At 42.8% G+C, this 15,302-nt stretch overlaps 1 protein-coding gene across 9 annotated transcripts in view; it reads right to left on the reverse strand.

The window, feature by feature from the left end:
• CPNE3 (copine 3) overlaps positions 1–15,302 on the reverse strand; it is a 434,216-nt gene that overhangs the window by 140,982 nt on the left and 277,932 nt on the right. For all 9 annotated transcript variants that reach the window (XM_085605326.1, XM_085605317.1, XM_085605318.1 and 6 more), the window contains one exon: positions 14,994–15,077. In XM_085605326.1, coding sequence (XP_085461452.1) covers positions 14,994–15,077 — 84 coding nt within the window. The remainder of the gene's footprint in view (positions 1–14,993; positions 15,078–15,302) is intronic.

Genomic DNA, 15,302 nt, shown 5'->3' on the forward strand with positions numbered 1-15,302 from the left:
TATAAATCAATTCTCATAGAATGTGGTCTTAGGGACATAAAACATTAAATTCCAGATGTACAACCCATTTTTGCATGCGTAAACAGGTTTGTAACCCGTTTGCCCATGCAAACACCTCATGGGCCGTGTACAAAGCCTATGTAGCGAGTCGCAAATAGGTTTTGCGACTTGCTTTTAGGAAGGGTGTTCCCTTCCTAATGGCGACCGCAAAGCCATGTACCAATGTTTTGCGACCGCAATTAGGGTCGCAAAACACTCGAAAATTACCACCCTCTTCAAGAGGGTGGTAATGAAGTCCCCTTCCCCTTTGTGACAGGCTCTGAAAATATTTTTGAAGGGCAGGCACTGGTCCCAGGGACCACTACCTGCCCTTAAAAAAGTGAAATGAAAACGTTTCATTTTTCTTTTTTTAAATGCATCCCGTTTTCCTTTCCATGGGAGGGCCTGTCAATCCCAATGGGCTCGCGAATTGCGAGAGGCTCATTAATATTCATAAGCTTCACAATTTGCGACCCCTTTAGGAATCACAAACCGTGTTATACACACTGTTGTACATGCCAAATAGCGCCTCGCAAATTGCGAGTCGCAAATGCGGCGCAAATTGTGAGGCGCTATTTGGCAGGTCGTACATCTGGCCCTATGTAAACAACAAAAGCTTACTTTCTTTAGGTATACTCAAATGGACAGGGACAGTGCAGTTTGCAGATTGAACAGCAATGTTTTTATGCAAAGTTTTGGTTTTGATGTGCTCCAGATTTGCTTCCTCTTTTGCAAACCCTGTCAAAAGGTAGTTTGAGAGAAAGTAGGTCTAGAGCCATTGCAAATCCGTATACTAATAGCATAATGTACTGGGGAAGTAAGATTGAGGTCTTACTAATAATTTGGACAAGCTTAGAGATGAAGACAAGCTAAATGAAAGTTTGCCTACCTTAATTCGAATCAATATAGTGTCATGTATCTGTACTGAAAACAGCATTAAATTTTTCAAGGTATCGTAAACCTACAACTTACAATTCTCTACCATTAGATTCTGTTTCTCTATTCTCCAATCTCTAGTCTCAATTCTCTACCATGTTTTAATGGCAGACTTGCTAAAACCCAGATATATGGCATACCTTTAAAGGAGATGCCACGACTCAAATGTAACTGAAGTATGAACACTGACTTTCAGACCAGGTCACAAAACCTAGAAAGCAGAGATTGAGATAGGGCTATCCAGAGCATGCAGTCAGCTAGGCATTGGATCAATAAACTGAACAGATATACAGTCACTATACACTATAAGCAAACATACATGGAAATTCTGTTATAAGATGGCAATGATTACGCTTTTAAGTACTGCCAAGGAAAGCATTTTAAAAAGATCCCGAAGCACTGGAAGACAGCAGCCTTCGAAACAATACCACCATGGACACCTTGTTTACATATAAATTTATTTGAAGGTTTTGTATAGCACGAACAAGACCCTAACGCAGAGTTCTTCAATCTGTGGGGCACACCCCCCTGGGAGGGCCCAACATCATCTTGAGGGGGGCGCGCGCTCCACCTTAAAATCTCACCTTCCCACCGTCCCATGTCGCAAGTACATTTGCGACGTGCCATACTCTTGTAATTTAAAGAAAAAAACATTTACAGCTGTCTTCAGCTCTCTCGGCGACTCTGAGAATGGATGGGGTCTGGTCCAAACCTGCCTCTCAGACACCGACGTGCAGGCAGGCGCGCAACGCCCATTAAGCTCAAAGGGCTTCGGCCCCCTCCCCCCCTCGCGTGTGGCTGAGACAGCTTCCCGGGAACACACACAGCCGCACCGAGTAATTCACAGGTCTTTTAAAGACCATTTCCTTGTTAATGACGCTCTGTTATTTTTTATTGCAATGCCAATAGCTGAAAGTCGCGTAAATGCGGGATCTATTGCATTGCAAATTCTTGTTTTTAAAAGGACATAGGATATTAAACTGATGGCCTATTGCCATTATACCCTATGATAGTTCTACATACTGCTTTACTATGATACAGTGGGACTCCTACTTCGATGACAGGGAATGATTCAAAAATATGAATCTATGAAAGATACCAATACTGGATAACTACAGTTCTATAGGTAACGTATTTTCTTGCTTGTATTCTGTTCACTGGCTTTTTGGTTAAGGCTGTCCAACATGTCTTTTCCCCCTCCCCTGGGGCATAGCATAATTTTTTTTACTTTTTTTATTACATTGACAGATAATACAAACCAACAATAGAGCAGCCAAGGTAAACCTCCAAGATGATTACAACTCAATGAAACATAACAGTTTCACTCAGCCTTTAACCAGAGAAAAACACACATGTGCACATGTGAACCACTAGTGTTCCAATAACATGACACTTCCCCTTCCTCACCGTGTAAGCCAGAAGAAGTTGATCAGCTCATTCCGGAGGGAGGGCAAATGAGGCGTCGGCCGTTGGCCCGAATGAATAGATACCCTACGCTTAGCCAATAGCAAAAGCATAACAATAAGATGTATGCATAGCCGAGGGCGCACCCTTAACATAGTCAAGCAGTGCAACCAGCAGAGACCGCTGGAGCTCACAAAATGTAATCTGCCTAATGGTATTAAAAACATCATTCCATAAGCACGCATTTCTAGAGCACTCCCATTTCGGTAGGAGCAGAGCACTGCCAACAATTCGGGTCCTCAAGTAATCCCATTCCATGTAATTGCATCAGGGTATGGTACAAGCTGTGCTGGTATTTAAAATGAATAAGATGAAGCCCATAATTTGGGGCTAGGGCCTGGGACAGAAATCAGCAGTACAGCTATTGTTCTTCACTGATAGCGGTTACCAAGTCCGACACTCGGGCATCCTGTGCAAGAGGTTTACGAATCCGTGCAGTTTCCTGCATTGTAGTGTATAAGCATGTAATGAGCTGATGGGACAATGGATTGGTATCCCTTCCAGTAGCATTGGATTGGTAACGCGGGCACTCTGACAATGCACCGAGGGGCTGGTATCTGAATTCTAGCTGTGGGCTATTTGGGTGGTTTTTGCATTGTTTGGATACCACCAGCGGCCCAGTGGGTGCCTGAGTGGCCTTTCTGGAGGTAGATGGACGTCCATTACCCTTTTATCAACAGGCATAGGTGTCACTCCCTTTCTCTCGCTGGGCCGGTCAATTAAGGTGTGCATACTGAGCGGGGGCAGGGACCTGAGCAGAAGTGGCCTCACTTGTTTTCAAGTGTGTTTCACCATCTTCTTAAACCCCCCCCCCCCCCTCTTTTTTAAAAAAACATAAACTTTCGCCAAAGCAGTGTTTTGCAGAAAGGCATTATGCAAAATTGGGCCACTTTTTTTTTTTTTTTTTAAAGCATTCCTGGGCCTATTTTGAATCCCAATCCAACCCGGCCTTCCAGCATGCAGAAAGTTGGAGGGGCCACTGAGAAGGTGTCATGTGTGGTGCGCAGAGATGCCTGCAGCTGATGGTGAGGATATCTAGGGGTGTGGACATAGGATCATCATATGCCCTACGCAGGGGAATGAACATATCCTCCGGATAAACATCCCCAAAGGTCATCAGCTGCAGCCATTGAAGGCGACTGTAGGTGCCCACGTCCTCCGCTACTGGAAGCAGGAGATGGTAAATAAGGGACGCTGGTGGAGCATACAAATGATATTAACTACTGCCCGCTGGTACAACTTGTCGCAGGCCCAGACTGTGTAAGCCACAGTTGTACCAGAGCATGTGGACGTTTAAGAGGGAGATACAAAGCAGCCTGTAACGGGCAGGGGCAACGTGATAATTGTGCAGAATGCAGCCAGAAATGTGCAAACTGGGCCTGCACGCAAAAGCAGTATAAATACATGCCAGGGGCGCAGAACCCACACTGCTCAAAAGGAAGATTCAAAACCTCATATGCCACCCTAAGCGGTCTCCGTGCCCAGACCAATGATACAAAGAGGCAGCGAAGGCACCTGCGAAAGTGAGCCGTCAGCGGCATGGGAATGTTAATGAAAAGGTATAGAAATTTAGGGAGGATCACTATTTTACCTAAGGGGATTTGGCCAATGAGGGACAGCGGAAGCCTCATCATGTGTCCACCCTATCCTCCAACCAGTTCATCAACCGGCAGTAATTTTCATGCCAGAGAGCATGTAGATCACGACTGAGCTATATTCCCAAATATTTAACTGGATCTACTGCCCACACTAGGGGAAGCTCTGAACCAAAGACCTGAGTGGCGTCTGCAAGCCGGAATATAATAGACTTCGACAAGTTTTTGGTAACATGCTTTGGAAGCTTTGCTTGCATTATCTCCTGCATGAAAAATTAGATTAGTTTGAGGGTTATGGACAAAGTGACGTCATCAGCGTACTTTGAAACCAATATCCGGCTGGGTGTGAATGCAAGCCCACAATGGGCATGATGTTATCGCACCTGAGAAGCTAAGGGCTCTATTGGCAACTGCAACAAGCCTATATGTGCACACGTTTTTACATAAAGTCTGCCTTTTATGCTGCACACCTAGTTATAATTTGCATTTCCCTGTGCTTCTGGAGTTAGTTTACTTACAGAACCTATAAGAGCACCGGTTTTCACTAAGCAACATATCTGCCTACTGTTATATGCTACATATTTATTATTTGTACAGCATGCTAGAATGTGTTCTATTCTATTTTTGTGGGGAGATACATATTAATGTCAACAAAAGGAGAAGTAGCAGAATTCTCAAACTTTCATCCACAGATACATTCTTTGATACAAAACTATTTAATTTTAGGAGATTTGCTTTCCATGTATTCTTAAAATTTTTCCAGTCCTCTTGTTACATTAATAGTCGCACACATTTTAAGAGTCGCTAATGTACCATATGACAAGAGTCCAAAGATGAGTGGAGTCCAAAGATGGGTGTAGTTTAATAGGAGTTTGTTGTTCACGTGGTACAGACTGTACACAGATAAAGGACTAAACAAGGTCCATGAGCAACTCTTAAGATGTATATGACTGTAAATGTAACAAAAAAACTGGAAAGTTTTTATAAGTCTGATGGAAAGCAAATCTCTTTTTAAAAAAAAAAATATATATACAAGTTTTTATACTGAAGATTATCAAATAATGTATATGGGATGAAAATGTATTTAGAATGCTGCTACTTTACTTTTTATTGGCATAAATAGAATGCTCCCCGCCAAAAATACAATAGATTGTTTTAACATGTAAACCAAGGGGATGAGTGACTTAGTGTGTGGAAGCAACACAGGGCCCTTTATCAGTTAACCCAACATGGAGAGAAATGCTAGGAGGAACTTCAAAATTGAAAGCAAGGGACATTAAAAACTGATGCAATGTGTTTCAGATCCCTTTCTGTTTTGAAATAACTGCCGCCTTGACATCAACATGTGACACAAACATGAACGGCCATTCATATTTAAAGACAACATTTTCATGATGAGGAACGGATCGCTCTTTCCACATTGTTAAATTACAAATACACATATGTAGCGTGTTTTCCTGTGTAACTGATGCAACTCCATTGATTCGGTAGGGTAACAACAGCTGGACAAACAAACTTTACTCCCTAGACATAGCTGTCTACAGCTAAAATGTTATTAGTTATCTCTATTAACTTTCCAGGCACTGGGCTGAACGTTATTCGCACTTCCTTTTACAAATTTCTGATCGGTTTTAGCAATAACCAATCATCCAACAACTTGTGGTTTAAGTGTCAAGTGTGAAATCTATAAAAATGTGGAAAATAATACGGTGTCAGAATCGCATAATTCCTTCTGAATATAGGTGACACGTGGCAACAAGGGGCGATGCGAGGGGGAAACCCCTAAGGAGGAGCAGATTCATCCAAAGGATTGCTGCTTTTAGCTGGGTCGGTCTAAATATTTATGTATTTCCAGATGGGCACTGGAAGTGTTGGCTAGAAACACAGGGGCAGGAACTGCATTAAAAAAAACACAAAACATGCATTGGAAATTCGAAAAGGGGCTTAAGGGTGCTGGGTAGATTGAATAGGTGCTTGAGAAAATAAACATTACCACTAAATACATATTGGTGCAGAAGAGGACATGGCGTGGATTCTGGAGCATCAATAATGGTCATGGATGAGTGGTGTATTTCCTATATTTAAGTCTAGGTACTCAAAAGGAAGTGTACTTAAAGTGCTGTGGTATCATAAAGCTGGAGAGTGATACAACCCTGAGGGTGGTACACATGACGCGCTCTCCTTTAAGCGTGGGGCTTCACATATCCTGAAATGGCAGTTTACCCTCTGGGGACTGCTTTGTGGTTAACAAGGGCTCTGAATTGTTGTGAATGTCAAAGGGATACCAAGTGTGCCGCTATTGATTCTTGGGCGATATCGGGGTGGAGTGAGTGGGATGACCCACCAAAAGGCAATAGAGGTATTGTGAGGGAGTGACATCTCACCCAAAGGTGCGCTGCAGGAGCAATTTATGAATTGAGAGAAACAGATTATCAGGGAGTGGGCACGAGGACGTGTGTAAAGGGCAGAATCGCTGCCAATGGCGCTGTGAATGTGGTGGCTTTGAGGAACAGTATGACTTGTGCAATACAACTCCCAAAAGCGGCACGTACACCTCCTGGGTGTGCATCATTTACTCACCTTATTCAGACACCCCCTGCCCTCCAGGGGCGGGGTCGCCGCTCCAAGCATTGAGCCCAGTTCTCCGCTGAGCTCAGCCGCCGCTCTCTCCCTCAGCGCCGGGGATCCGGGAGCTGAGGGAGGGGCTGCCGGGGCGCGGAAGTGACGACACGTGACACCGCCACGTCTGTGAGGGGCAAGCAGGCCCCAGTAGTCTGTCTTCCATGCTGACGGCCCCAGGTACCGTTATCTGCCAGTCTTTCTTCAGAGTCTATGGAGCAGGAGGTTTTGAGGCAGGCAGGCAGCCCGTCACCCGCCCTCCTGTGAGGTACAGATCAGCTCCAAGGACTCGATGCACATGTATTTACACTGAGCCTGGATTTTAACCAGTGCTGGAATTGAGAACAAGCACTCGCCATGACGTATTTGCTAGGCTTTTTCTGCCTCGCCTGCTAAAAGGTTTCTTGTCTTTATGGGGCCATGTGTTTGGCATAAAGATAAGAAAACTTTTGCGACGAACGCAAAGCAGGCGAGGCCGTCCAAATGGGACGGCCGAAAAAGCCGAGCGAATATGTCATAACGAGCTCTTTTCCAATGGCTGGCCAACGTTTAGCATAAACGGTGACGCCAGCCAATGGAAAAGAGGGGCGGGGCTTAATGCCCCATACAGAAAATACCCCATATCATTAAATCTCGCCAGCGAGACTGCGCATGCGCGCAGCCTACACTAGCGAGACCTAAAAAGTACTTCTGTGTATTTTTCTGACTGCTGTGCCAGCCCCATTCTTTATCTCAAAATGTCTTTGATCCCATGGTCACATGTTCGATTCCCTGTAGGTCCACTCAGCCATACAGGTTTCTGAGGTCGATAAAATTATAGCCGTTTAGTTGAGTAGCAAAGATGTGATGTCACTTTGTCAAAGGCCATGTGATGTCTCTTTCTGTGTTGTCATTGGGGTCTTAGTTCTGGTGTTCTGGCTTTTGCCCTCCAAGCAGATCTAAGAGGTATGCCCAACAGCTGCGCAACATGCACACTCAAGTCATTTTAGCAGAGGACAATGGTGACTGCCAACACATCTTTTCAATGAGGTATTTAAAATTGTGTACAACCTTTCAATCACCAAAGCACCTATGCCTGCTGGATGTTTGCATTCCAGATGCAGGTAGTACAGCTGGAAGCCTGACAGGGCAAAAACTGATTGTAGCCCTCGTAGTAACTGCCCTTCATGGTCCCATTGGAAGCAGCAGAACACACTATATGAAGGTAGCAGAGAAAGGCCTGGAAATGGAGTAGCCAGAGATGAGTAGCCAGGCCTTCTGGGGGAGAGCGGGTCCGCTATTAGTTGGTCACAGGCGTTGAGCACTTGGATGTATGCAGATTCAGTCAGGAGTGGAGTGCAACCTTTACTTCAATGTGCATTATCCGTGGTAGTAATTAAGAAAGGCCGGTCAGTAAGGAGCTCCACAAGTGATACATTTAAGTAGTGGCATCTTGCTTTCTACCATGAGATAATACCTCTCCTTTTTTGTGATAAGCTAGTTTGAGGTTCACTCACAAAGTTAGTCTTCTTGCAGTGGGAATGGTGCTAAGCCCTGTTTAACAGCTCTGCTGTTTTTAGATAAAGCTAAAGTGAGTACAAAAACACCTGGTAGCACTGCTGTATTTGTTCTTCCAGAGGAATGTGCATTTGGAGGCATAGCTTTTCAATAACGTTAGGGGCATGTGAGTCTGAGATTTCCTAAAAAGCATCAAGGTGTACCCAACTAAAAGAATAGGGCAAGCTGGAGCTCCTGGACAGTGGTAACAGGCAGGGTAAGGAGCATGCATTTTCAGTTATTTAGAAAAGTACGCCCAGTACGCATTGGAGCTCAGTGAAATAGTCTTGACTATGTTGTCCACAGTAGTCCAATTCCTCTTTACAGCAATGTAGAGCAGAAAGGCCACGGAGAGCAAGCTAGCATAGCCCAAACGTAACATCAACAGACCAGGGTTAGGGTGAGCAGCGGCAGCAGAGTTTTTAGTAGCTCAGGCGCAGCAGAAAACGTGTGGAAAAATTGAGGAATCAGGGAAAGCAGGCTAGACAATTTGTACAAAAAGCTGCAGAATACAGAACAACATACAATAATAAGGCACCTAAACCTCCAGGAAGGGAAAGTTTGGAACTTCCTGAACCATGAAACCAGTGTACTCCATGGTGATCTATATAGCAAGGAACCAATGATCTCTCTTTCTTTCTCCTTTTTAATAAAATATATAGAAATGGTTTCACAAATCTAACGATATGAACATTATGTGCAAGGATTAATGTGCTGAACGACATTGTAATTTGTTTTGTTCTACTAAGATGTACAATGCCCATTGTAAGCTTCAAGCAGTAAAGTTTTAAGCTATTGTTTCTAAGTGGCTGTAGATGTAGTAGGTTCGATCAGTTATATGCCAGATATGGTATGGGGTATGCGGATGGCGGTCGATTATGTAGCGTACCAGATTCCAGACATTTCTGACAGGTGGTGGGGGGGGTCCAACATCTACAAAAATTCAGCTGGGCGGGAGGGGGATTCACTCATCCTAAAAAAGTTTGAAGACCTCTGCCCTAACGGGTATCAGAGCGCTTTACAGGGTTGGTGTAAATAAACAGAAAACAAAAACAAATAGAGAGAATGTAGGTGAGACTAATACAAAGTATTACTAAAACAACCTAGCAGATATATTACAGGTACATATAAATAGTTCAAGTAAATATAGCCATGAGAATAGCCTTCACTTCTTTTTTGAAGAATGCAGTAGGAGGGTTCTGTCTCGTTTCAGGGGGAAAAGCATTCCAAATCCTGAAAGCTATTCCTGAGAAGGACCGGTTGTATGTTTTTTTCTTGGCAGAGCGTTGGGGTTTTAGTAGGAGATTTCTGGAGCTCCTGGTGGATCTATTACCACAGGATAGTACTAATTTCTGAGCTAGATAACTCAGAGTTTTGTGATGAAGTGCTTTGTGCGTCATGCAGGCGATTTTCAGATGAATTCTAGCCTCCAAAGGTAGCCAGTTGAGGGCTCGGAGGTCAGGGGATATGTGACTGTTTCTTTTGAACCAGTGATGAGTCTGGCAGCAGTGTTGATTGCAGCTCTTAAAGGAGCCATCGTCGCTCTGGGAAGGCCGCTGAGAGTGGCACTCCCATATTCCACTCTGGGGATTACTAGAGCTTGCACTGCATGCGTGAAATCATTTCATGTTCATTTGAAGATTTGCTCCTTTTGTAGCGGCGCTGATGTGTTTCCGCAAGCTTAGGTTTCAGTCCAGGGTCACTCCCAGTGATTTCGCTGAGTCGATAATGAGAGGTTGACATTTGAGTGCTGTTAGCTGGTTCATCCAATTGAGGATGGTGGTCGATTGGTTGGGGGGAGAGATTAAGAGAAATTCAGTTTTGAGGGTGTTTAGTTTCAGATGGTTTTCGGCCAGCCAGGTCTGCATTTTTGAAGCGTTGAATTGGGAGATTTGATATCCTCAAGTGAGTGGATTTTAATGTAGAGTTGAGTGTCATCTGCGTACATGTGATAATGTACATTTGATGAGCTGAGATCAGTGAGTGGTTCCATGAAAAGGTTGAAAAGTGTAGGGGAAAGGCATGATCCCTGTGGTTCTCCTAAAGTGACTGGGACGGTCTTGGATAGGGATTGATCTACCATGAATCTTTTTGATCTATTTTGGAGGAAAGAGGTGAACCAGTTTAGAACAGATCCAGATAGACCCATTATGTGTTTGAGGAGATCAAAGTGTCATGATTGACGGTGTCAAAAGCAGAGGATAAGTCCAGCAAGATTAGTAAACAAGCATCGTTTTAGTCCAGGATTTTTAATGCGTCATCTATTATGTGGGTCATGGCCGATTCAGTGCTGTGACCAGCACGGAAACCGGATTGGTATTGGTTAAGCAGGTTGAATGGTGCATGTTTGCCAAGCTGCAAGTGGACACATTTCTCTAAGAGTTTGGCCGATGTGGGGATGTTGGATATTGGGCGATAGTTATTTAAGTCCGCTGATGGCTTCTTTGAAATAGGGGATAACTGCTCTGCTTTAAGGGCTTCTGGGATGATTCCTTGAAGGAGAGAGGTGTTTATAATCTTGGTCCAGAGCGACAGTAGCAGTGGAATGAAGTCTTAAGTGTTTTGCGGGGAGCGGGTCTGTTAAGTGACTGGAGGGATTCAGGGCCATGAGCGTTTTTATAGATTCTTCACTGTAGGTGTAGAAGGATGACCAAGATGCGTTGTTTTTGAGGTCGAAATTTGTGGGACGCATCAGTAGGGCAACAGGCAAGGGCACTGAAGTGGCCAAGTGTGGGTTGGTAAGGGATATTAGGTCCTTGCGCAGGTCCGTCTTAATGTTTTCTGTCTTTATTGTAAAGAAGGAGGCAAATTCCTCGCAGTTGGGTAGTGTGTCTGGGATAGCTAGGGGGCGTTAGAGTACCTCCTTAGTCTGCGATTTGATTAGTTCGAAAAGCTTTTTGGGACAGTTCTTGGACTGATCTAATTGCTTAGTAAAGAAGTCTGCTTTTGATAGTCTGATCTTTCTGTAGTAGGAGTTTCTCGTGCTCCTTAGTAGCTTGAGGTGATCCGAGGATGATGTCGCTCTCTATCTACGTTTGATTAATCTTAGGGAAGCCTGTCTTTGTTTAGCCTGCCCTCATACGAGGGTTTTGAGTCTTTTATGGTTACTCTTTTCAATTGTAAGGGAGCTATATGGTCTAGAACCGCGTTCATGAAATGGAAGTAATGGTTGGTCAGATCTTGTACATCAGATAGGCCTTCAGGGGGAAGCAAGATGTTAGGGCTGTAAGTTGTGATTAGATCGGGGAAAAAAATTTGATTTCTCTTCCATATTTTTGTTCTCGTGGGTTGGGTAGAGAATAATTTAACTGATTCGTTGATGTGTAATGTAATGTTGTGGTGGTCAGACCAGTCGCAGGGGAGGATCGAATCAAGCTGAGTGGAATCGGCTTTTGAAATTACTAGATCAAGTGTTGAGCCTTTATCATGTGTGGGGCTGTTACAGATTTGGGTAAGATTAAGGTCTGAGAGAAAGTCTTTTAGGCTGTTAACTCCTGGGTCATCAAGGTCATCCCAGTGGAGATTGAAATCACCAAGAAATATTTGGGTAATATGTTGCCCGTCCTTTGTAGCTAGAATGTCCATGAGGTCTTCGATGAAGGTGAGGTTATCACCAGGTGGGTGGTAGAATGTGTTTAGAGAGCATATTGATTTGTAATTACTAGTGATGTCTAAGCATAGGTATTCACAGGAGGATAGTACCGGGGAGTGGGAGCGGTTCACTGAGAGATTGCTCCGATGAATACAAGCAATACCCCCACCTAGCCTGTCCGTTCTGTCAAGTCTCGTTATGTAATGGTTTGGGGGTACTAGTATGTCTAGGATGGGAGTAGATGAATCGTTTAGCCAAGTTTCAGTCAGAATTAGTAGGTCAGGTTCTTTCGAAAGTATGAGGTCAGCTATGTCGGCTGCATGTTTTGAGGCCGATCTACAGTTTAGAAGTATACATTTTAGCCGAGTTTTGATGGGTGTTGTGGTTTGTTTGTGTATTATGGGGACTTGCATTAGGTTGTTTTTCACTATATTTCTAGAAATTTGTCCTGTAAGTCTATGCGTATTGGGATGAATAGATTGGATAAGGGCAAGTTTAGGCACGTTGTCTGAGAGCCCAGAATTAAGGGGGAGAGGCAGTAGCTCATAGGAACTGAGTAGGGAGGTTAAGTCTTTGTCTGATAGAACACAGGCTGTGAGTGTGTAGGTGTGTGGGGTGAGAGTGAGATATTGTGACTATTGGTGGTGTTGGGGTGGGGAGGGAATTGCGGGATGTGTGTTAACTTGAGGATGTGAGGGGGAATGGATGAGGGGTATGATTGGGACAAGGTTAGTGTTGGTGAGGGGAGAAGGGGCAGGAGGGAAGGTGGGATGCGAGGAGATTGGGGTTTTGGGTATGGATGAACAATAGGAATATTGGGAGTGTTGGGGGACGAATGGGACTCGGAGTGCTGTGAGTTATCTTGAAGGGTGACAGTTAGTTTGGGGCTGCCAACTTTTTCCTTAATGATAGGAAAAATATTATCTAGTAAGGTTAGGTTAAGGTCTGATGCTTGCATAAGGATTATCCCGTTATGATAGATGGTGGTTGTAGCTGCGGCATTGTAGAATGGGGAGGGGCTGATAGATAATGTGAGGACATGTGCTGATTTCCTAGTGGAGGCGATTGCTAGTAGGGCGGGAAAGGCTTTCCTCCATTTGGCTCCGCTGTTAGTATAAAAAATGATGTCATTAGTTATGTGACCTTTGTTAGAAGAGAAGTAAGGGTCGGAGATTGGTGTTTCGGGATGAGATTTTAATAGGTTGTGTTTAAAGCTTTTAGCTGCTTTTTTTGTAAGATTCGGGGGGTATTTGATGGAATATGTGTGTAGACCAGTGAACTCCATCGCTGAGTAGAGACTAGTAGGAGGGGGGTAGAGAAGGTTAGGGGGTACGTTAAAGGAGTTATGACCAACAGATGTGTCCAAGTTACTTAAAACCAGATTTAATAAATAAAATGTTGTCATCATCTCTACCCAAGGGTTTTCACAAATTGGGCAACTGCAAAACATGCCAGTTTGGAATACACAAATGCAATTTTTTACATACAATATTATCATGATTTATCAAATTAGTGGCTTGATAAATATGAATACCAAATATGCTGATTATGTTACAATTTGCCAGTTCAAACTGATCTATATGGGTAGTTCTAGAAACTCACTAAAGAAAAAAAAAAGTCAGAAACAGGATATGGAGCACCAATTACGTAGTCATTTTAATGAAATTCAAATTAATGTGGGCTATATACCTGTTCGACACTGCCTCTTCTTGTTTTAAACCACATTGCTTTATTAAATTACCAGTACTGCTATATGTATCCTAAATATGCATTCGTTGTAGTGTAAATTCTCATCAGCTGTATCCAAATACATATATTCTACTTTTTTTGTAAATTCACCATATGCCTGGCCCATTATGCTTTATAAACATTATTGCTATATTACAATATGAATGATGATGATTCATGATATTACAAATGGCACATTATTTCGTTTTCTATACTTTCCTCTACAACACCACTTTTACTATTTTTACATCACATTTAATTTCAATAATATTATACTTATGCTCTGATTTTATTAAATATTTCTGTATATATTCTCCCATGGTGGCCAGCCTTTTATTGTACAAAGAGGTCACGCCCTTGCAAAAATATATTTCATTAAGTTATTTGTTCCTTTCATACTAGTATTCAGCATCTCTTCTCGTTGTTTTATAATCCTAAAATGGGATGATAATTGAACATTCTAGATATGGCCCAAAATGGAATACGTTTCTATATTTACTGTTGTCTTACATAACATAGCTTAAGTAGCTCCACTTGACATCCTTCAATTATTGTGGTGTTTTTTCCCCCAACATACCCAGGTATACAAGAAACATTTCTGGATGCTCACAGAGAAGAAGCTGTTTACAGCAATGCTAGGACTCCGTTTTGTGCACTACTGTTACAAGAAAGATCCCTAAACAAACCTAAATCTAACATTAAGGAAACATACAGCTTTGCTTTAGTTTCCCCCTATGCCTCATGAACATAGTCTCTGACCTTAAGCCCTTTAAAAGTAATATTTTTTCTATATTATTCTGGGTTGGATATCATGACCACCCACTTTGTTAACATGACCCTCCGAACATGTGCATTATTTTTTGGGGCGTGCCAATGTCCAATTGCTTTGGGTAATTTTTTAGCAACTCATTGACAATTTTGAAGAATTTATATTGTATAGCGGGTGCCAGCCCGTATACCTACAATTTTGAACTGCACTGAAAATCTAGGAACTCACGCGGTTTCTTCCTATTCTGCTCCAATGTGCCAATTTATGCACATGGTTTCTAATAACACACCACTCAGGTTTCAGACGACTACATTGTCTTTAATTACTGCACTTAAAAGCATATACTATAGCAACGTTCTAACGTTTAGCCAACATTGACACTTTGCCTCAAAGGTGCAGTCTGATAAAGATTTTAAAAATATTACCTTTCCTCCTGACTTTGTATATTATGTGACTTACTTTTGTTTCTAGGCTCTAATACAGGTACTCTGCAAGATTACAAATTACCACAACCATGATGACGTGTTTTTAAGGATACAAAAACCAACTGTTTACAAAATAAATACACTGCTTCAAATCTAAGAACAAACCTAATTATCCGGTAAGGAATTGCTGTGGACAAACGATTTTTGCCAGATATGGTGCAACATTTCCCCTAGTAGGAGAAACTGTTCATCGATGGATAGAGTTTTGTCTAAAAGAAAATCAGCCTTACCTCTGTTCTGTGAGCGAGCTGCCACCTGCCATCGGGTGTCTGCCTGTAAAACTCCAAGTAGGGGTCTGACTTCGAGAATAAGTCCTGCAAAAAATAATGAGCGATTTCAAAATTGGTTTCAAGTGACCATTAGCATGCACCTGGAATGGCCATCTTCAGACATGATTCAGATAAGAGATGTAAAGTTATAATTGAGCTACATCTCTTTAAAACAAGAAAAAGCTTTGCAGATGGGAGCGAGTGTCAATAAAATGTAAGGATCAAACGACATTGACTCTCTGTTGCAGATACACATACAGGCACAAAAGG

Source organism: Triturus cristatus, chromosome 5_1, assembly GCF_964204655.1.
Source record: "Triturus cristatus chromosome 5_1, aTriCri1.1, whole genome shotgun sequence".
Lineage (NCBI taxonomy): Eukaryota > Metazoa > Chordata > Amphibia > Caudata > Salamandridae > Triturus > Triturus cristatus.